A 24,334-nucleotide genomic window follows, 5' to 3' on the forward strand; every position below is an offset into this window, starting at 1 on the left:
AATTCATTCAAATGTTGCAGCTTTTCTTTTGCTAAAGGCCACTGGTCGACCCAGGCGGGAGTATCTGTTAACCATGTCAGTTTTTGGGTAAGCTGTCCCCACCCCGCCGGATGAGGGGGGCGCCTGGCGGCTGCCGCGGCCCCGGACACAGAAGAAGAGAAAAAAAAAAAAAGACCTGAGGTTTGAGAAAAGAACAGGGAGAGATTCTTAAAGCTACCGTTACAGGCAAAACAGACTCGACCTGGGGAAAACTATTTGTTTATTACTAAAACCAAAGCAGGATAATGAGACAGAGAACAACATTACGTTCCCCCCCACCCCTTCCTCTTCTCAGGCTTAACACCATCCCCACCTGCTTCACCCCGCCCCCGAGCGGGACAGGGCAGGCGGGGGGCGGGAAGAGGGAATGGGGGTTACGGTCAGTTAATCACACACCGCTTTATGCTGCAGTTCACTAAGAGGAAAACTACAATAATAACAAAATATAAGAACATTAATATATTTTAAATGAACAATGTACAATTTCACACCACTTGGTGTCTAAATGACCGATGCTTTGTCTGTCTTTGGCCCAGCTCCCTGCACCTGCACGTTAAGGAGACTTGGAAAGCCAAACAGTGTCCTTGGTCTCATTAACAACAACTCTTATCATCAGAGCGGTTTTATCAACATTCTTCACATACAAAATCCAAAGCTACTGAGAGGAAAATTAACTCCATCCCTGCTAAAATCAAGACAGTATTCACCCCTTATTTCATACCATTTACTTCATGCTTATAAGCACACACACACACAGACTGCTTATACCTGTCTAGGAAATTTTTTACTTTCCTCCGGACTATAATCTGTTAATTTGTCTGTTTGCACTGCCTATCCGTTTCCACTTTAAAATCTTATAACTTAACGCTGCGCCTTGCACGCAACAATACCAACCTGGATGTATCACTTGTTCTAACGGGGTCGACCTGCGACACTGCACATACCAGAACACTAAGCTATAGCACAAATATAGATCAGCTGGAATAAGCTTACGTCCACACCAACAGCACCAAACAGTAACAAAAATATGACACCATTGACACAAAGGACACACAAACACACACAAAAAAGCGCGACACCGTCAACACAAAGACACACACACACAAACACGCCACCTCTATAACAAGGAAGCTCCAAAGACTGAAGGCTCCTTTTCTGGATCTATGGGACCTGGATCAAAGGGATTTTCCGGCTCACTGTTAGTCTTTGTTTCCACGGACGGAGGAGCGGATGGCGTAACAGGTGCTGTCGGATCCCCTTTCTGCGTGTGATTCTTTAAGGCTTCAAACATTACACGCCACGCCGGTAATAACTTTTGAACAGTAGGATCACCCTGCATTACACAGTCCCATAGTCTAATACCTATAGTGTCCCAGGTGCCCACCGTATATAGATATTAGAGATGTTAGCCTCTTCTACGTGAGCGGACACCCAAATCAACAAGCTCTTCAGGTCAGTGTTATTAATAGCACAGTTCTGTTCCTCTAACACTTTTGTTAGACTCGTTAAAACTGATTTATGTTCCTTTGAAGCAGTGTTTCTCGTCGTTCCTAGCAGCAGGCACAGCTGCTTCTCATCGTACTTTAACCTACAACTCCCGAGGATTTTGACAAAAATTCTAACAATAAATTTCTCCTCAGCTGACATTGAAGACCCCATCTCCCCTGGCTGCTCACCTGCGTCCATTGCGCAGATTTAGGTCTCAGGGACCGCGGCTTTTGTCTCCAACGCTTTATTTTTGGTCTCAGAGACCGCGGCTCTTATCTCCGCCACTTCATTCTTGGCCTCGGGGACCATGGCTCTATTCTCCGCTGCTTTATTCTTGGTTTTGGGGACCACGGCTTTGTTCTCCGCTGCTTTATTTTTGGTCTCGGGGACCGCAGCTCTTACCTCCGCCGCTTGCAGCTCTTGTCTCCGCTGCTTTTTCGTCCAGCCAGGGGCTGCCACCGGTTGCTCTCTTTCCGCAAGTTAAGGTCCCTGTTCGGGCGCCATTTGTGGCAGTAAAAACACGGAGTCTGTGGATGGTGTTCCAGAGACCTTTATTGTTAGTCAGCATTAGTCTTTTATACTCTACCAAAGTTACACGCGAAGCGCACACACTTAATCATCTAATTTGATTGGTAGCAATATACTGTTCACGCGCCTTATGCTTCCTTTGACTTGGTTATAGCTTTTTGGTTGTCTTTACTATTTTTGCCTTTGGTATTTCCTTATCTTGTTCTAGTTGCTGTTTTTTGTTATTGAGCAAGTGGTGTTCAAGGACATAGCCCAAATTCGTCAATGTCAAACAGCTGTGCTGCACTCTCTGCCTCCACAGTTTGGATCCCCAAGTTTTCAGGTACACATAATCTCCTGGTTGAAAACAATGAACTGGGGAATCTAAAGAAAGAGGCTCTGTGACAGTCACATATCTTTTTAAAACATTCAGAGTTTTTCCAAGGGATATCAAATATAATTTTGTTTCATTATCTCCAGGAACAGCCAAATTTTGAACAAGGGTGGGAATCATTAACTCATGCATTAACTCATAAGGACTAGTTTTAGTCTTAGATCTGGGTTGAATCCTGATTCTCAAAAGTGCCAAAGGAAGAGCATGAGGCCATTTTAAAGATGTTTCCTGAAAAATTTTTCTTATCTGCCTCTTAAGTGTCTGATTCATTCTTTCTACTTGTCCACTAGATTGTGGCCTCCAAGTAGTGTGTAAATCTCATTTAATTCTCAGAATTTTGATTAGTATCTGAATAATTTCAGCTACAAAATGAGGACCTCTATCTGATGACACTCCTTTGGGAACTCCAAACTGTGGTATTATTTCTTTCGACAGATTTTTAGTCACCTCTCTTGCCTTATTGGTGCAACAGGGAAAACTTCTGGCCATCCAGAAAATGTATCTACTAATACCAATAGATATTTATATCCATTTTGTCGTGGTAATTCTGAAAAGTCCATCTGCCAATAATCTCCGTGTGAGTTTCCTCTATATGTGGTTCCTGGGGGTGGTCGTTTAATATTTCTAGGGTTATTCTTTAAACAAATATTATATTTTTCTATTACTGATTTTATTAACTTTCTCATCCTAACACTAATCACCTCTTCCCTTAAATCACTGATCATTGCCTCTATTTCCCAATGAATTTCTATATGTTTTTCTTCAACTATCCTGAGCATCAACTGTGGTGAGACCACAAGTTGATTTTCAGGAGTTATCATCCGTCCTTTTTCATCTTCATTTGAATTAAGTGATTTAGCTAATTCCAAATCAGCCTTACTGTAATTTGGGGTTTGATGTTCGAATCTCATTTTTTTAACTGGTATTATTGCCATGATGCCTTTTTCTGCTACCTCCTTAGCCATTTGATCGGCTTATCTATTTCCAGTATTCACTGAGGAATTCCCAAGTTGGTAGGCTTTGCAACACATTATTGCAACTTCTTTGGGTTTCTGCACCACTAGGAGCAATTGCAGAATTTCTTCTCGGTGTTTAATGGATGTTCCTTGTGCTGTCAGCATTCCTCTTTCTTTCCATGTGGCTACATGGGCATGTACTACTCCAAAAGCATACTTCATATCAGTCCATATATTCACTCTTTTATCTTCTGCCCACTTTAGGGCTTCTATGAGGGCGATCAATTCAGCCTTTTGCGCTGAGATATTCACTGGGAGTGGCTTTGCATCAATAACAGAGTTTGTTGTTGTTATTGCATATCCAGCCAACCTTTTTTTACGTTTCACACAAAGCTGCTTCCGTCAGTAAATATCTCAAATTCTGGGTCAGGTATAAGTTCACTCTTAAGGTCACTTCTACTGGAGTAAACTTGTGTTCTGATTTTGTTAGTGAGGGGGGGGCCTAAGGTGGTAGCTTCTGTAGGAAACTGCTAGAAGTTGCTCCCCTTTGTTCAGTGGACTCGGCCGGGCCTAGGGCGGACCCGCTGCTGGCCAAGGCCGAGCCAATTGGTAGCAGAATGTCCCGTGATAACGCCTCTGCGATAACGTATTCAAGAAAGGGAAAACAGAAAAAAAGGGGGAGATGTGAAGCAGCTGACCAGGGGGCAGAGAGGGGGAGGCGCGAGCCTCATGGGCCTTGCAGCCCTCACCCTCTGGCCTCCCGCCGGGCAGCCGACTGGGCCCAACTCGGCCTGGCCTGGCTGCAAGAAGTGGAGAGGAGATGAGCAGTTGAAGTGAATAAGATGTAAAAAGGATCCTGAGAGGCGTCTGCCAGCCTGTTGTGAGGAACGGCTGCAGACGCCAAGGTCAGTTCAGAAGGAGGGGGAGGAGTAACGCGGCTCCTGGCCAAGATTCCTCTGCAGCTCGTGGTGACGACCATGGTGGAGCAGGTTGTCCCCCTGCAGCCCATGGAGGTCCACGGAGGGGCAGAGACTCACCTGCAGCCCGTGGAGGACCCCATGCTGGAGCAGGTGGAGGCCTGAAGGAGGCTGTGGCCCGTGGAGGGCCCGCTGGGACAGCTGTTCTAGAGGGACTGCACTCCGTGGAAGAGATGACCCACGCTGGAGCAGTTTCATGAAGGACTGTGGCCCGTGGGAGGGACCCCACACTGGAGCAGGGGAGGAATGTGAGGAGTTCTTCCCCCGACAATGATACAGCGGCATAAAGCAACGCGTGATGAACTGACCACGACCCCCATTCCCTCCTCCCCCCCGTGCCGCTCGGGAGGGGAGGTAGTATAGATAATGTTAAGCATGGGAAGAGGGAGGGGTGGGGGGAGGTTATCTTGTTCCCTGTCTCATTCTCCAGCTAATTTTAGAAATAAATGAGTGGTTTTTTCCCCAAGTCGAGTCTGTTTTGCCCATAACGGTAACTTTAAGGATTTCTCCCTGTCCTTATCTCAAACCTTGAGCCGTTTTTCTTATATCATCTCCTCCTATTCTCTCGGGGGGTGGGGGGAGTGAGAGAGAGACTGCATAGTCTGGTCCCGATCGGGGCTGAACTACGACAACTTGTTAAATGGACTGTAGATAGTCATGACTTAGGACTCCTTCTTCTACTACTGAATTTAAAAAGGTGGCAGGATTTATTGTCGTAGTTGTTTTTAATTCAATATAATTTTGTTTCAACAGGGCAATTTGATATTTGAGCATCCTGCTTGAGGATAACCAGCGTCCTTCTTTCTGTTCCAGAACAGAAAGTACCATATGTGGTACATAAACTGTTATTTGCTGTCCCATTTTCAGCTTAGGAGCTTCTTGAATCAGGAGGGCAGTTGCTGCTACAGCTCATAAACAACCTGGCCATCCTTGGCTAACGTTGTCCATTCTCCAGTCCTCTGAGAAAGGACTCCAAGAGCTATGTGTTGTCTTTCATGTACAAACAATTCGAAGGGTTTGGTTAAATCAGGCAACCCTAGAGCAGGAGCAGACATCAGAGCTACCTTTACATTCTGGAATGCCTGTCAAGCTTCAGGTCCCCACACGAGGGGCTCTTCCTTAGATTCCTTTAAAGTCTCATATAAAGGTTTTACCAACAGTCCATAATTAGGAATCCACAGGTGACACCATCCAGACATTCCCAGAAATGTTCGTAGCTCTTCGGTTCCTTTCGGCTCTGGCATTTGACAAATCACCTCCTTGCTTTCATTTCCAAATAGTCTTTGCATCTTTGTCTCTGTGCAATTTCAAATTTCAAACACATGACAATCTCTTTTCCAATTTGTGCTTTCTTCTTGGAAACTCTGTAACCACTTTGGCCCAAGAAATTTAACAGGTTAGTAATCAAGTTGAAACATTCTTCTCTGTTTTCTGTGGCTACTAATATACCATCTACATATTGCAACACCAGTCCTTCAGGATAAATTCTTTTTCATGTTTCTAATTCCTTAGCCAGTTGGTTTCCAAAGGTTGCTGGGTTTTTTTTATATCCTTGAGGTAACACTGTCCATGTGAGCTGAGTCTTCTGCCCAGCTGTGGGATTTTCCCACTCAAAGGCAAAATATGCCTGACTATTTTGTCAAGGGGAATGCAGAAAAAGGCATCCTTCGAGTCCAATACAGTGAACCAGTTGTGATTTTTTTTTAAAGCTGTCAACAAGGTATATGGATTTGCCACTACAGGGTGAATATCCTGAACTATTAAATTTATTGCTCTTAAATCTTGGACTAACCTATATTCTTCACCCCCTGGCTTTTTCACAGGTAAAATGAGAGTATTGAATTCAGATTCACATTCGACTAATAGTCGATATTTCAAAAACTTTTCAATTACTTTTTCAAGGCCTTTTCTAGCTTCTAATCTTAAGGGGTACTGTTTTTGTCTTACCGGTTTGGCACCTTGTGATGGTTTAGCCCGAATCACCACACAGTTTCTCGCTCAACCTCCCCCTCCCCAGGGGGATGGGGGAGAGAATTGGGAAGGAAGGAGAACTCGTGGGTTGAGATAAAAGCAGTTTACTAAAATAAAAAGGGAAAACTACAATAATAACAGAATATAAGGATATTAAAAATATACAAAGTGAACAATATGTGTTTTCTCACCACCCGATGTCCCAATGACCGATACAGCCCGTCCCAAGCAGCGATCACGGAAACAAAACCGAGCAGCAAGCAAAGGAGCAAAAGGGAGCCAGCAAGGTAGAGGGAACGATGCCAGCAAAACGAGCAGGAAAGATGGATGCCAGGAAGGCAGATACCCACCCTTGCCTGCCCCCATGAGCATGACGTTTATGGCATGGAATACTCTCTTTGGCCAGTTTGGGTCAATTATTCTGTCTGTCTTTCTCCCAGCTTCCTGCATCTGCAAATTAGTGAGACTTGGAAAGCAGGACGGTGTCCTTGGTCTCATTCACAACAACTGGTATCATCAGGGTGTTTATCAACATTCTTCACACATGAAATCCAAAACATACCAGCTACTGAGAGGAAAAGTTAACTCCATCCCTGCCAAAACCAGGACACACCTTCTTTTAGAAAGATCTTTACTGGTTCTGCTGCTTTTGAATGTCCAGGAACTTCACCAGGCCACACCAAAGGGGTTCCTGCATTCTCCACTTCTTGAGGGATTTCATATGCCTCTGGAGTTGTCTGTAACATAAAAATCCTTGCCTCTCTGGCTTTTGATTCAGGAATATTCAATTAAATATTGAATTCATAGTTTTTCATAGTTTTAAAAACTAATTTGTGCTTCCAAGTTGCTCAATAAATCACTCCCCAATAAGGGAACAGGACACTGGTATATACAAAAATTGGTGAATTCCCCATTGTTTACTCACCTTAAAAGTTAAAGGTGAAAGAAAAAAATTCTTTTCAGCTTTCCCTGTGGCACCAATTATGTCTACATGCTTTTTGCTCAGTTTTCCTCTACAAGTATTTAAAACTGAATAGGTAGCTCCAGTATCAACTAGAAAATCCATGGTTTGGGTCCCCAGCTGGATTGTAACCAGGGGTTCTGCTGGGGAATTCTCCCCTAGTTCCCTTCATACTTCTGATAAAGGCATCTGCTGTGCTGCCAGTCTCATTCCTTCTTCAGAATAAGGACATTCGTTTTTCCAGTGCCACCCTTCTTTACATTTTGCACACTGATTTTTCCCCAATCTCCCTCCCATTACAGTTATTTTATCCATTCCTCTACCACACCCTCAACCTCATCCCCAGTTTATTCCCCATAAATTTCCTTGTGTTCCTCTCAAGGCAGCTATCAGCCTAGCTTCCTTCTGATTTTCTCTCTTAATCTGCTTAATTTCTTTCTCAGTCCTCGATTATTAAATACTTTCCATGCAACCTCTAACATTTCCCCTAAATCTCTCGAATCTGCTCCCTCTAATTTCTGAAGTTTCTTTCTAATGTCTGGGGCTGACTATCCCAAAAAGAGAGAAGCTAGCTGAGCAGCCTGTTCTGGTTTTTCACGATGCAGATTAGATTTTTGAGCTGTTTCTTTTAATCTTTCCAAATAATGAGATGGAGTCTCACTAGGTCCTTGCCTTACTTGATATAATTTGGACCAAATTACAGCTTTTGGCATTGCATGTCTTATTCCGTATAAAATCCATCTTTGATACTGAATTAGAGCATTTTTCTGTCCTGGATGATTAGGATCCCATTCCGGATCGGAATCAGGGAAATTTTGTGCCAGAGTCCCCAGCAAGTTCCCATCTGCCTCTGCCTGTTGTCTTGCAATTTTAAAAATTATAACTTTTTCTGTACTATCCAATAACATTCATAACAACACCTGTATATCAGTCCAATCTGGATCCTGAGTCTTAATAACAATTTCAAACACCTGTGCCATTCTTTCTGGATCTTCCCAATATGAACCTGCCAATTCTTTATAAGTTCTAAAATCAATAATAGAAAATGGCACTTTCACCGTTATCAGTCCATTGTTCCCTACCGCTTGTCAAAGAGGGGCTTGAACCACTCCTTGTTCTGCCTGATCTTGTCAGTTTCTAGTTCTCTCTGGATTAGGACTAAATCCTGCATTATTCAACTGCTCCATACTATGGCTCCCGCCAGCGGTTTGGTGTTCTGCCCCCTTTTCTATTGCTCCATTTGCTAAAACTGCGTCAAAACTCAAAGATCTCTGCAAAGGGGGTACCATAAATTCTATGTACTCCACTTCAGTTACACATTTCAAACACCACTTTCCTATGCTACAAGCAGAACAGCATATTTTCAACTTGTTTCCTTTTTCTTTCTCTAATACCAAAACCATCAGATCCTTGGGGACATATTCACAATCTTTCTGCCACTTGGGATGATTTCTCAAAGTAAAGAAGAAGTCAACATAGGGGACCTCATCCCATTTTCCTTCCCTTCTACAGAATAACATCAACTGTAAAACAGTGTTATATGCCAGAGTGCCATTCTTTGGTCACTTGATCTTCTGGAGTATACAAGGGCCGCCAATGATTACAATATTCTATCAATTTTCTCTTAGTCAGTGGGTCTCCCCCCTATATCTTTCCAATGTTTAAAACCATTACCCCTCGTCCTATCACAACAGGCCTGGCTGAAGAGTTTTTCCCTGTCTTTCTTGTAGGCCCCCTTTAGGTACTAGAAGACCACTATAAGGTCTCCCTGGAGCCTCCTCTTCTCCAGGCTGAACAGCCTCAACTCTCTCAACCTGTCCTCATAGGAGAGGTACTCCAGCCCTCCGATCACCTTTGTGGCCCTCCTCTGGACTCAGGTCAACAGGTCCATGTCCTTCTTATGCTGGGGGCTCCAGAACTGGACACAGAACTCCAGGTGGGGTCTCACCAGAGCAGAGTAGAGGGGCAGAATCACCTCCCTCGACCTGCTGGCCACGCTCCTCTTGATGCAGCCCAGGATGCGGTTGGCTTTCTGGGCTGCAAGGGCGCATTGCCGGATCATGTTGAGCTTCTCGTCCACCAGCACTCCTAAGTCCTTCTCCTCAGGGCTGGTCTCGATCCATTCTCTGCCCAGCCTATCTTTGTGCCTGGGATTGCCCCGACCCATGTGCCAGGACCATGCACTTGCCCTTGTTGAACTTCATGAGGTTTGCGCAGGCCCACCTCTCCAGCCTGTCAAGGTCCTTCTGGATAGCATCCCTTCTCTCCAGCATGTCGACCGCACCACACAGCTTGGTGTAATTGGCAAACTTGCTGAGGGTGCACTCTTTCCCACTGTCCATGTGTCCTGATTTCAGCGAGGAGGCAGTGGCAGCTCCACACAGTATTTTGGGAGCCATATTGTGTGTGTTGTGTGGAATTATACGTCTTGTTTTGGTCCGAGAATCCAGGCCGCCAGGGGAACATCTATTTACAGCTTCCCCCACTTAGCCAAGCTAATTTCAACAGCTTGTGAGAATTTTGAATACCCTTGGGATACCCCAACCACAGTATGCGTGTGGGCAGGTCTCTTGCACCTATCTCAGAACTTGATCTCAAAATTGATTAAGTGTAAAGACCTGTTTAAGAATATTGTAACTTCCATAAACCCGGCAGCAGGCACTGCAGATACTCCAGTCCCCACTGTAGACACTGTGGCTACTCCAACTCCTGCTTCAGATGCTGCAGTCACTTTAGCCCCAACAACAGGCACCGCAGCTACCCCAACTCCTGCTATGGGCACTGCCATTACTTCAGCCCCTACAGCAGGCACTGCAGCTATTGAAATATCTGCAAGCAGTACCAAAGACAAACCAAAAAAAAAACAAGCTGTGCCACGATCAGTTGCCCTTGAACAGAAGAAATACACCAAAAAATCATTTTGCATAGTGAAAGACGATGATGAACCAGGGACATCACAAGAACAAGGAGAGGAGAGGTAGTCACCTGATCCCTATCCCCGAGTGAGCTGTGAGATTAGCAACCTGATCTAGTCGGGGGTGTTCCTGCTCCTTGCAGGGGGTTGGACTAGATGACCTCTGAAGGTCCCTTCCAACTCTAACTATTCTATGATTCTATGATTCTATATGCAAAAAGATTTCAGCTGTAATCAAGGTGAGCAACTTGTCACCTGGTTGCTCCGATGCTGGGACAGTGGAATGTCGTAGTTCAGCCCCGATCGGACCAGACTACGCAGTCTCTCTCTCACTCCCCCCACCTTCCGAGAGAACAGGGAGAGAAAATATAAGAAAAATGGCTCGAGGTTTGAGATAAGGACAGGGAGAAATCCTTAAAGTTACCGTTATGGGCAAAACAGACTCGACTTGGGGAAAACTATTCATTTATTACTACAAATAGCAGGATAATGAGACAGAGAACAAGATAACCTCCCCCCACCCCTCCCTCTTCCCAAGCTTAACATTATCTCTACTACCTTCCCTCCCCCCAAGCGGCACAGGGGGGAAGAGGGAATGGGGGTTGCGGTCAGTTCATCATACGTTGTTTTACGCCGCTGCTTCGTGGTCGGGGGAAGAACTCCTCACATTCCTCCCCTGCTCCATCGTGGGGTCCCTCCCACGGGCCACAGTCCTTCGTGGAACTGCTCCGGCGTGGGTCATCTCTTCCACGGGTGCAGTCCCTCTAGAACAGCTGTCCCAGCGGGCTCTCCACGGGCCACAGCTGCCTTCAGGCATCCACCTCCCCCGGTACGGGGTCCTTCACGGGCTCCAAGTGGATCTCTGCTCCTCCGTGGACCTCCATGGGCTGCAGGGGGACAACCTGCTCCACCATGGTCGTCACCACAGGCTGCAGGGGAATCTTGGCCAGGAGCCGCATTACTCCTCCCCCTCCTTCTTCACTGACCTTGGCGTCTGCAGCCGTTCCTCACAACAGGCTGGTAGATGTCTCTCAGGATCTTTTTTTTTACATCTTATTCACTTCTCATCTCCTTTCCACTTCTTGCAGCCGGGCTGGACTGAGTCGGGCCCAGTCGGCTGCCTGGCGAGAGGCCAGAGGGTGAGGCCTGCAAGGCCCATGAGGCCTACGCCTCCCCCTCTGCGCCTCTGCCCCCGCTCAGCTTCTTCACATCTTCTCTCCTCTCTCTTTTTTTTTCTGTTTTCCCCTTCTTAAATATGTTATCGCAGAGGCGTTATCACGAGACATTCTGCTACCAATCGGCTCGGCCTTGGCCAGCAGTGGGTCCGCCCTAGGCCCGGCCGAGTCCGCTGAACAAAGGGGAGCGACTTCTAGCAGTTTCCTACAGAAGCTACCACCTTAGGCCCCCCCTCACTAACAAAACCACGACATGGAATTAGAAGGCAGGCAAGTCTGGCAGCTGGGATCCCTGTCTAGGGAAGCAGCCATTGACAGGGCAATTGGAAGAGAGTCAGCAGCCTGCAGCCTCTGGACGTGACTCTTGTCAGGTGTGAGGGACAGGTATTTCTTTAAGGAAGATATTGTAGGCCACCCAAGCAAGTGGACCACCATGGAGAGAGGTATCCAGTTTCTGAGGGAATTAGCTGTTCGGGAGCTGATTTCTTGTAACCTGGATGACCCGCGGGCATGTGTGGATCCAGATGAAATCGAATGTTCCCGACTCATATGGCGGAAGTTTGTACAGACTGCACCATCATCATATGCCAACTCAACATATGTCAACAATGAGTTGGAAAGATGATGAGATGCCACCAGTACGTGCAGTGGCTAATCAATTCCAACAATATGAAGACAATATCTCTTCCCTGATACGGGCCTGTGTCTTGGCTGTGGGAAGACTGACTGAAAAACTGAAAGCCTGTTTGAAAAACTATCCTAGGGGTTTCAGAAACTGGAAGAGGATAGGTCTTACTCCCCACCTGCACGGACCAGTATCTCAGCGATTAGAAGATCTCCTCCTCCTCCTGCTCAAGGGAGACAGTACATGTGTCAAGGTGACCTGTGGTTTACCTTGCGTGACCAAGGAGAGGACATGAGGAAGTGGGATGGAAAATCTACCTCAGCCCTAGAGGCACGTGTACATGAGTTGTGAGGGAAAAACATTGCAAAGGGAGGTTTTTTCCAGGAAAACTGCTACTCCAGTCTCCAGTGGGCAGTTCTCCAGACAGCGCAGAAGGGCTGATCTCATCTCTATTCCTATTGAAGGGACTTCTGATTCATATTCACAGAAAGTGAATAGAAAATATTATAAACAAGACTAGAGGGTCCCTGCCTCCAGCCAGGTGGAGGAGAGGGACAACAGAGTTTACTGGACTGTATGGATTCAATGGCCTGACACATCAGACCCGCTAGAGTATAAGGCTCTGGCAGACACTGGTGCACAGTGTACCCTAATACCATCAAGTTATAAAGGGGCAGAACCCATTTGTATTTCTGGAGTGACAGGAGGATCTAAACAACTAACTGTGCTGGAGGATGAAGTGAGTTTGCCCGGGAATGAGTGGCAAAAGTACCCCATAGTGACTGGCTTAGATGCTCCATGCATTCTTGGTATAGGTTACCTCAGGAGTGGGTATTTCAAGGACCCAAAAGGGTACTGGTGGGCTTTTGGTATAGCCACCGTGGAGATGGAGGAAAATAAACAAATGTCCACCTTGCTTGATCTCTCAGAGGACCCTTCCGTTGTGGGGTTGCTGAAGGTTGAGGAACAACAGGTACCAATCGCTACCATCATGGTGCACTGGTGGCAATACCGCACCAACCGAGACTGCCTAATCCCCATCCATAAGCTGATTTATCAACTGGAAAGCCAGGGAGTGATCAGCAAGACTTGCTCACCCTTTAACAGTCCCATATGGCCAGTGAGAAAATCTACTGGAGAGTGGAGACTAACAGTGGACTATCATGGCCTAAATGAAGTTATACCACCACTGAGTGCTGATGTACCGGACATGCTAGAATGTCAGTATGAACTGGAGTCAAAGGCAGCCAAGTGGTATGCCACCACTGATATCACCAATGTGTTCTTCTCCATCCCTGTGGCACCAGAATGCAGGCCACAGTTTGCTTTCACTTGGAGGGGCATCCAGTACACCTGGAATGGACTGCCCCAGGGGTGGAAACACAGCCCCACCATTTGCCATGGGCTGATCCAGCCTGCACTGGAAAAGGGTGAAGCTCTTGCAGAACACCTGCAATACATTGATGACATCATCGTATGGGGCAACACAGCAGCAGTTTTTGAGAAAGGGGAGAAAATAACCCAAATCCTCCTAAAAGCTGCTTTTGCCATAAAACAAAGCAAAGTCAAGGGGCCTGCACAAGAGATCCAGTTTTTAGGACTAAAATGGCAAGATGGACGTCGTCACATTCCAATGGATGTGGTCAACAAAATAACAGCTATGGCTCCACCAACTAACAAAAAGGAAACACAGGCTTTCTTAGGCATTGTGGGTTTCTGGAGAATGCATATTCCAAATTACAGTATGATTGTGAGCCCTCTCTATGAAGTGACTCGAAAGAGGAATGATTTTACATGGGGCCCTGAGCAAGGACAAGCCTTTGAAAAAATTAAGCAGGAGATCGTTCGTGCAGTAGCCCTTGGGCCAGTCCAGATAGGACAAAATGTGAAAAATATCCTCTACACTGCAACTTGGGAGAATGGCCGTACCTGGAATATTTGGCAGAGAATATCAGGGAAGACTCGAGGTCGACCCCTAGGCTTTTGGAGACAAGGATACAGAGTATCTGAGGCCCGCTATACTCCATTTGAAAAAGAAATACTGTCAGTATATGAAGGAGTTCGAGCTGCTTCAGAAGTGATTGGTACAGAAGCACAGCTCCTCTTGGCACCCCGACTGCCAGTGCTGGGCAGGATGCTCAAAGGGAAAGTCCCCTCTGCATATCATGTAACTGATTGTACATGGATTAAGTGGGTCACACTGCTCACACAGTGAGCTCAAAAAGGAAACCCCAATCACCTAGGAATCTTAGAAGTAATTACAGACTGGCCAGAAGGCAAATATTTTGGAATGCCACCAGAGGAAGAGGTGACACATGCCCAAGACGTCCCATCGTATAATAACCTACCAGAAAATGAGCAGATATATCCCCTTTTCACTGATGGATCCTGTCGTATTGTAGGAAAACATCAAAAGTGGAAAGCTACTGTATGGAGTCCTACACGACAAGTCACAGAAGACACTGAAGGCCAAGGAGAATCCAGTGAGTGTGCAGAGGTGAAAGCGATCAAGCTGGTTTTAGATATTGCTGAAAGGGAAAAATGACCTGTACTCTGTCTCTTTACTGATTCATGGATGGTGGCAAATGCCCTGTGGAGGTGGTTAAAGCAATGGAAGCAGAGCAACTGGCAGCGCAGAGGCAAGCCCATCTGGGCTGCGACATTGTGGCAAGACATTGCAAGACGTAGGCTGCTAAGATTAAAGTTTCTCAAGTGGACCTACACCGGCAACATAGGGGTGAATTATTTTTAGTTCGGTGGGCCCATGACACCTCAGGCCATCAAGGAAGAGATGCAACATGCAAATGGGCTCATGATTGAGGAGTGGATTTGACCATGGACACTATTGCACAGCTTATCCCTAAATCTGAAACGTGTGCTGCAATTAAGCAAGCCAATCAGTTAAATTCTCTGTGGTATGGAGGACGATGACTGAAATATAAATATGGAGAGACCTGGCAGACTGATTACATCACACTCCCACAAACCCACCAAGGTAAGCGCCATGTGCTTACAATGGTGGAAGCAACCACTGGGTGGCTAGAGACATATCCTGTACCCCATGCCACTGCCTGAAAAGCTGTCCTGGGCCTTAAGAAGCAAGTTTTCTGGCGACATGACACTCCGGAAAGAATAGAGTCAGACAATGGGACTCATTTCTGAAACAACCTCATAGACACCTGGGCCAAAGAACACGGCATTGAGTGGGTATATCCCATCCCCTATCACGCACCAGCCTCTGGAAAGATTGAATGGTACAATGGACTGCTGAAAACTACACTGAGAGCAATGACTGGCGGAACCTTCAAAAACTGGGATACACAGCCAAAGCCACCTGGTTAGTCAGCACTTGGGGATCCACCAATCGAGCTGGCCCTGCCCAATCTGAACTTTTACACACTGTAGATGGTGATAAAGTCCCTGTGGTGCATGTAAGGAATATGTTGGGGAAGACAGGCATGAAGATGGGGAAGTCTGATGTGTACCTCAAGGAGATCTGATTTTTTGTGCCAATAATTTCAAGTGTATGTAATCACTTTTTTTTTGTAGTTTTTTTTTGTCATATGAAAGATATTGCAGAATCATCACCCTGATCAGTGAAGAACAAACTTCGATGAAATGGAGTGAGATGCAACAGTGGTGGAACCAGAACTGGCACCCAACAACTTCCTCAAGATCAACATCTTCAGCTCACAGACCATGAAAATGATACACCAGCTGCACCAGAGGTACCAACTGCGATCTCCAGATGCAGCATGCAACAACCACCCACTACATGTCATCTCTCCTGCCCTAAAGGACTGTTATGACAGATGGAGCCCCAAGTTGTATACTAAATGAACTCAACAGACTTTGGAGGGATAGCCCATAAATTGAGGGAATGATATCTGTGCATATATATATAAGCATGTATAGATGGTATGGAATAAGGGGTGGATACCTGGTTTAAGCAGGGATGGAGTTAATTTTCCTCTCAGTAGCCAGTGTGTTTTGTTTTCAGATGTGAAGAATGTTGATAAACACCCTGATGATACTAATTATTGCTAATTATACCAAGAACACTGTCCGGCTTTCTAAATCTTGCTAATGTGCAGATGCAGGAAGTTGGGACAAAGACTGACAGAATAATTGACCCAAACTGGCTAAAGAGAGTATTCCATGCCATAAATGTCATGCTCAGTATATAAGTGGGGGTTGCCCATGATGTGGCCATCCATTCTTCCATCTCTCTTTCTTGCTCACTGGCATCTTTCCCTCTAACTTCCTGGCTTGCTTTTCGCTCCTTTGCTTGCTGCTCAGTTTCATTTCTGTGATCGCTGCTCAGGACAGGCTGTATCGGTCATTGGGACATAGGATGGTGAGAAATCATGCCTTGTTCATTTTGTATATTTTAGTATCCTTATATTTTGTTATTATTGTAGTTTTCCTTTGCTATTCTAGTAAACTGTCTTCATCTCAACCCACAAGTTTCCATTTCTTTCCAATTTCTCTCCCCCATCCCACTGGGGAAGGGGAGGATGAGCGAGAAACTGTGTGGTGACTCAGGCTAAACCATAACACCATGTCACTGACAAAGATGTTAAACAGAGCCGGGCCCAATATCGACCCCTGAGGACTGTCACTTGTCACCGGTCTCCACCTGGACGTGGAGCCATCCACCACCACTGTCTGAGTGTGGTCATCCAGACAATTCCTTATCCATCGAGTGATCCATCCGTCAAATCCATGCCTCTCCAGTTTAGAGAGAAGGATGTTGTGCGGGACAGTGTCAAATGCCTTGCACAAGTCCAGGTAGATGACATCAGTTGCTCATCCCTTGTCCACCAATGCTGTAACCCCATCACAGAAGGCCACCAAATTGGTCAGGCACGATCTGCCCTTGGTGAAGCCATGTTGGCTGTCACCAACCACCTCCTTGCTCTCCATGTGCCTTAGCATGGTTTCCAGGAGAATCTGCTCCATGACCTTGCCAGGCACAGAGGTAAGGCTGACTGGCCTGTAGTTCCCCGGGTTTTCCTTATTCCCCTTTTTAAAAATGGGAGTTATGTTCCCCTCTTCCAGTCATCGAGGACCTCACCAGACTGCCACGACTTCTCAATTACAATGGCCAGTGGCTTGGCAACTTCATCCGCCAGTACCCTCAGGACCCACGGATGCATCTCATCAGGTCCCATGGACTTGTGCACCTTCAAGTTCCTCAGATGTTCCTGAACCTGATCTTCTCCTACAGTAGGCAGTTCTTCATTCTCCCAGTCCCTGCTTTTGCCTTCTGCGGCTTGGGTGATGTGGCTAGAGCCTTTATCGGTGAAGACTGAGGCAAAAAATTAATTGAGCACCTCATCCTTCTCCATGTTCCAGGTATCCAGGTCACTCGTTTCCTTTCAGAGAGGGCCTACATTCTCCCTGGACCGCCTTTTGTCCCTGACGTACCTATAGAAGCTTTTCTGGTTACCCTTGATGTCCCTGGCCAGATTAAATTCTGTCAGGGCTTTAGCCTGCCTCACCTGATCCTTGGCTGCTCGGACAATCTCTCTGTAATCCTCCCCAGCTTCCCCTCACTCTTTGGGGTCCACACCCCCAGCCCAATAAGGGACGTTATTGACTGGTCGCCTGCTAGCTTAGTTAGCGCTTAACAGTATCCAATTCCCCCCCCGCCTCCTTAAAGAGATACACTACAAATATTCAGTTTCCATTTTGCCAGACTTGCACAAAAACTTAGTTTGTAATTCACTAAGCTTGGGTCCTGTTTAGGGATTCATGCAGACAGTGGTTCGAGGGTTCCCACCTTGCAGATCCATGTCTTTCTGTTTTAATGAGAGGTTGCACGTCCCTTTCCTCTGGCTCCTCCACTTCTTTGTAACTGTTTTCATCAGAGTATCCCAAGATGTCTCCATCCTAATCCTCAGGATCTGCACCTTCTATTAACTTTCGGATTTGAACAATACTGGGGGACTTTTTTACTTGTGCTAGCATGATCTTAATTTTTTGTTCTAATAGACACATCTGCTCTCTTTCTCTTTGCAGTTCTCCCTTCAAGCAATCTATTTCTAATTGCTTCCTTTGCAAACAATCTATTTCTAATTGCTTCTTTTAAAATTCTCTCTTCAAGCTATCTATTTCCAATTGCTTCTTTAAGTTGCTCATTTCCAGTATTCTGTAACAATTATAATTGTCTTGTGCTTGAATGAAACAGGCGCCTAGGATGGTACACAAAGTTCCTTCACCTGTGTCATCCTGACTATTTCTGCAGCATTGTTCTATTCTCTCTACGACTGCTACTGGGTCAATCCACTCCTCCTTCACCCATTGCATACTTGAGGGAGAAGGGCTACAGCCATGCCTCTGTAATAATTCCTCTATTGACATTGTCATGAATGGAGCCAAGCAACAGTATACCTTTTTCTGATATGAAATAGTGAATTTTGATGGTAAACATGACACCCGTGATAGCAGGGTGCACTTGATTATTTACTGCATGAAGGATGAATCGGACAAACGCAGTCGATCCTTTATATTAGTTCACTCCATGCCTCCATAAACAATCGGTGATACTACCTGCTATTCTGCCAACTATGCCAATTTAAATATCATGGAAACTCACAAAAAAAAAATGTTAGACAAAGTGATAAACTCAAACGGGATTTATTTGTAACAAACTGATAATAAATTCAAACTTAGCTCTACTTTGACTGAAATTGCTTTAAGACTCTGATATCATTAACAATCCACAGGTTCAAAATGTCACTCAGGAATTAATACTACACAACGAGCTTAAGGATTCTTAAGCTTTTACGACCGATGATACAAAATGCACAATCACTCATCTAACAAAGGGAGGGCTCTCACCCTTGAGGAATTTCCTTAGGCAGCATCCCAACCTAAGGGGAAACTCCCTGACTGAAGATCCACTCCTCCGAGGAGGACCAACTCAAGCTTGCCCTCCGACAGGGGCTACATTTATACCCTAGTTGAATCTGATCTGTGGTCATATATGGTTAACATTAGTTCTCATTGGCTGAAGACTCCAGTAGCCATTGTGTGGGCTTGACCAGAACTTTCTAGGGCTTTCTGGGTGTGTACATGACAACAGCCACATGGTTATAAAAGCTTCTTAGCTTAGGGCAAGTGTACCTGCCACAAAGTGTTAGTTAGATTGTGTATTCTTTTGTCTTCGTAACAATAGTTTCCAGCACCCATAACTATAGGATGAGGAGGAAGAAAAGTATTCAAATACTGGTGACCATATTTGACAAGGTGCATGGGACTGTGTACAAATAGGACTGAGCCCCTAGAGCCACTTGGGCCAGCAGCAGCAAGCTGGAAACATGTTGATTCCCAATTTTTCCTGCTTCCTTGCTGCTGAGGCTGAATGTCTGGGCACTGCAATACCACAGCTGTAGTACAAAGTCACCTCTTGCCTTGTGCGGAGCACATGCGTGCTCGGCATGAGTCTGTTTCAAAGCACAGAAGAATAGCAGGATTCTATCTGGTAGAAATGTAGTGGTTTCTAAAGCAGCATATACCTCTAGTGTGTAAAGCTAACGTGATATCAGCTCCTTGAGCGATGGTAGGATCTGCACAAAGAAAAGGACACTTAGGACGTCCTGAATCAGAGTATGGGTAACTTTGTATAACCTCAAAGTTTGAATGTGTTTTACAGCATCACCTCTCAGGGCACTTTTACATGCCCTGAAAGCAAAAGCTGCATCTCTGTCAAACTCAAGGGCATGAACTTGCTTCATTGGCTTTAGACAAGCTCCCAGGGGGTGAAAACAAGAAAAAGTCACTCAGGATCTTGACTAGGATGCTGTTAGTGTTGCAAGACTTGGCTCAAGGTAATCTATTTCTATTCCCATTTTGCACAGTAAAAGTGAATATTAAGGTTTACAGCTTGTAACCTAATGACTTCATGCATCTCTAGAAGGCTCTCAAGTGCTTGATGGCCTGTATGTTAGGGCAGGCCGAGTGGGGGGTTCCTGCCATACTCAACCCCCACCCCAGCGTCATCTGGTGTGGCACTTGAAGGGGGAGCAGCTATACCCTCAGACTGCTCTGTTATGCTGTGGCTGCATCCCAGCCTGAGTGGAGTGCACACTTTCTATATAACAAGCTTGCTGTTCTCTGAAATACTCGTCCTTACAAGCATGAAAGAGGCTGCAAATTAGCGAAGCACTGAGTTGCTGTTTATGTGACCTGGTCTGTGCCAGCCTTAGAAGTCCATTAGCAAGGTTGCTGGAGGTCAGTTGTGGTCATGTAGTGTATAAGCCGCTTAATTTTCTGTGTCATTATTTTACTCTAGAGGCTGTTGGAATATCAGCGATTAACAAGAGCTTGGAGAAGGGTGATTCACAGCCAGTTCTGATAATACTGCACTCCAAGTTTGGATTACAAGTCATTCCAGAGTGTGCTGAAACCTACTTCAGGAGCCTCTTGGAAGTCAAGAAGCTAAAAACTAAAGAAGGTAAAAACCTTCCTGAACAGGACAATTCTACATCTCCATATGACTGAGGCAACTGGAAAACTAGCACAAAAGGCTCACCTAAAATCACTGTAAATTGAGGAACACAGTTGTGTTCTGATTTTGTTTAGTAAGGGGGGGGGTAAGGTGGTAGCTTCTGTAGGAAACTGCTAGAAGTCGCTCCCCTTTGTTCAGTGGACTCGGCCGGGCCTAGGGCGGACCCACTGCTGGCCAAGGCCGAGCCAATTGGTAGCAGAATGTTCCCTGATAACGCCTCTGCGATAACATATTTAAGTAGGGGAAAACAGGAAAAAAAAAAAGAGAGAAGAAGATGTGAAGCAGCTGAGTGGGGGCGGAGAGGGGGAGGTGTGAGCCTTGTGGGCCTTGCAGGCCTTGCAGGCCTCACCCTCTGGCCTCTCGCCAGGCAGCCGACTGGGCCCAACTAGGCCCAGCCTGGCTGCAAGAAGTGGAGAGGAGATGAGAAGTGAATAAGATGTAAAAAGGATCCTGAGAGGCGTCTGCCAGCCTGTTGTGAGGAATGGCTGCAGACGCCAAGGTCAGTGAAGAAGGAGGGGGAGGAGTAATGCAGCTCCTGGCCAAGATTCCCCTGCAACCTGTGGTGATGACCATGCTGGAGCAGGTTGTCCCCCTGCAGCCCATGGAGGTCCACAGAGGAGCAGAGATTCACCTGCAGCCTGTGGAGGACCCCACATCAGGGCAGGTGGATGCCTGAAGGAGGCTGTGGCCTGTGGAGGGCCCGCTGGGGCAGCTGTTCTAGAGGGACTGCACCCTGTGGAAGAGATGACCCATGTTGGAGCAGTTTCACGAAGGCCTGTGGCCTGTGGGAGGGACCTCATGATGAAGCAGAGGAGGAATGTGAGGAGTTCTTCCCCCGACAACGAAGTAGCAGCGTAAAACAACGCGTGATGAACTGACCGCGACCCCCATTCCCTCTTCCCCACTGTGCCGCTCGGGGGGGCGAAGGTAGTAGAGATAATGCTAAGCCAGGGAAGAGGGAGGGGTGGGGGGAGGTTATCTTGTTCCCTGTCTCATTCTCCTGCTAGTTTTAGAAATAAATGAATAGTTTTCCCCAAGCCGAGTCTGTTTTGCCCATGACGGTAATTTTAAGGATTTCTCCCTGTCCTTATCTCAAACCTTGAGCCAATTTTCTTATATCATCTCCCCCTATTCTCTCGGAGGGTGGGGGGAGTGAGAGAGAGACTGCGTAGTCTGGTCCCTATCTGGGCTGAACTACGACAAGTTGCTGTTTTTGAAATTTTTTGAGAAATATGTGATACTTGCAGAAATGCTTTTTACATGATACTGAACTGTTGCATACATCCAGACCACAGTGTATGCTGAGAAATGAGTATAGCTATTTCCAGAGTCTAGCTAATGCTTTCTAGAGTCTCAAACTAGCCTCTAAGTGAATTTAGGACACCGTCTCTGACTGTCAAAAGACTAGTTTATTGTGGTGGTTTAGCCCACATCACCACACAGTTTCTCGCTCACTCTCCCCCTCACCAGTGGGATGGGGGAGACAAATTGGGAAGAAAGGAAAACTCGTGGGTTGAGATAAAGAGAGTTTACTAAAATAGCAAAGAAAAACTACAATAATAACAAAATATAAGGATATTAATATATACAAAATGAACAATGTATGATTTCTCACCATCTTACGTCCTAATGACTGATACAGCCCGTCCCAAACAGTGATCACAGAAACGAGAACCGAGCAGCAAGCAAAGTGGGGAGAGGGAGCCAGCAAGGTAGAGGGAACGATACCAGCAAGCAAGAGAGATGGAAAAATGGATGCTGAGGATGCATGCCAAGGATGCCAGAATGGATGCCCCCTCCCAGGGGCAACCCCCACTTATAGAATCATAGAATCATAGAATGGTTAGAGTTGGAAGGGACCTTCAAAGGTCATCTAGTCCAACCCCCCTGCAAGGAGCAGGGACATCCCTGACTAGGTCAGGTTGCTCAGAGCCTCATCCAGCCTGGCCTTAAACGTTTCCAGAGATGGGGCCTCCACCACCTTTCTGGGCAACCTGTTCCAGTGTTCTATAACTCGCATCGTAAAAAATTTTTTCCTAATTTCTAATCTAAATCTACCCCCCTCTATTTTAAAACCATTACCCCTCGTCCTATTGCAACAGGCCCTACTAAACAGCCTTTCCCCATCTTTCTTGTAGGCCCCCTTGAGGTACTGGAAGGCCGCTATCAGGTCTCCCCGGAGCCTCCTCTTCTCCAGGCTGAACAGCCCGAACTCTCTCAGCCTGTCCTCATAAGAGAGGTGCTCCAGCCCTTTTATCATCTTCGTGGCCCTCCTCTGGGCATGACGTTTATGGCATGGAATACTCTCTTTGGCCAGTTTGGGTCAATTATTCTGTCTGTCTTTCACCCAGCTTCCCACATCTACACGTTAACGAGACCTTAACGAGACTTGGAAAGCCAGACAGTGTCCTTGGTCTCATTAACAACAACTCGTATCATCAGAGTGTGTGGCAGTAAAAAGTGGATGGTTTTCCGGAGACCTTTATTGTTAGTCAGCATTAGTCTTTTAGAGTCTAAGTTACACGCGAAGTGCACATACTTAATGATCTAATTTGATTGGTAGCAATATACTGTTCACGCGCCTTATGCTTCCTTTGACTTGGTTATAGCTTTTTGGTTGTCTTTACTATTTTTGCCTTTGGTATTTCCTTATCTTGTTCTAGTTGCTGTTTTTTGTTATTGAGCAAGTGGTGTTCAAGGACATAGCCCAAATTCGTCAATGTCAAACAGCTGTGCTGCACTCTCTGCCACCACATTTCCCCCTTGTTGTTTTTCTACTATCAATACCTGATGTAGCATTCTCTGTATCATTTTTTATAGGTAGGTGACCAAGCACGGAATGTTAACGATTATGCCTAGTATGATGCCTAGTATCACAATTCTGATTTTGACCAAGGATAGCAACCACCCAGTTATGCGACACAGAAGCTTAGTCAATAAAATTACTGATCACACGTTATACATATTCATGATTGCTAAGCAAAACTAGGTTTCACTACCTTCTAGTAATTTTCCACCACAGCATTCCTCCACTACCACAGACACAACTCCTCCAGTAACTTTCTTATCTACAAGGCCAGTGACTAGTTTTTTGCAAGCCTCTGTTGAAACAAGCCGTAAATTCTGCTAACAATGTCTTGTATCTTAAAGCTTCCCTTCTCATTCCATGGCTGTCTTCCAGCGAGCATGATTGTATCCCTCTCCCAAGGTCAGTTTGCTTTCACTGACACTGTACTGGCTCAAGAAATACCCACATCTACCCCTTCTTTGTTTATGAGAAGAGGCTTGTTTCAACGCTTTATCTATTAAAGTCTGCACATATTTCAACACACACACGGAATACAGATCAAAATACATATATAAAAAGAATGAATAAGCATCCTACAGCTATTTGTAATAAGCTTTTATCAATCCACCAAAAAGATTTCTGAATATATCAAAATCATCTCCTTGTTGCAGTTTCTGTACTCCTTTTTGCATCTTTTGAATACTTTTGTGAATAGATTCCGAATGATCAGACAGATTCATGCAGCAAAGCCCATCAAAATCCTGACAACCATGATTTTGTGCTAATAATAAAAAATATGTTGCTGAGTAAGATTAAAGAGTAAGGATATATAGTTTTGCCTTTTGTTAGTGTTCTCTTTTAGATGGCAGAATAGACCCTTGTATAAGCTGAATTAGTGCCCTTCTATGCAAACACTGAATCTCACATACTTCTATGCCATTTGTGTTTCGGTATAATTATTAAATTGTTCCTATTGCAGTCTATGCAACAAGATCCCAGACTCAAATTCTCATCCAGCATCTTT

At 45.6% G+C, this 24,334-nt stretch overlaps 1 protein-coding gene across 1 annotated transcript in view; it reads left to right on the top strand.

Moving 5' to 3' along the window:
• The window catches only part of LOC104482918 (proteinase-activated receptor 1), a 67,681-nt gene that overhangs the window by 40,742 nt on the left and 2,605 nt on the right, over positions 1 to 24,334 (top strand). Inside the window, 1 exon segment of the mRNA XM_086769647.1 lies at positions 20,307 to 20,468. Coding sequence (XP_086625773.1) covers positions 20,307 to 20,468 — 162 coding nt within the window.

This window comes from Chlamydotis macqueenii, chromosome W (assembly GCF_036417535.1).
Source record: "Chlamydotis macqueenii isolate bChlMac1 chromosome W, bChlMac1.mat, whole genome shotgun sequence".
Classification (NCBI taxonomy): Eukaryota; Metazoa; Chordata; class Aves; order Otidiformes; family Otididae; genus Chlamydotis; species Chlamydotis macqueenii.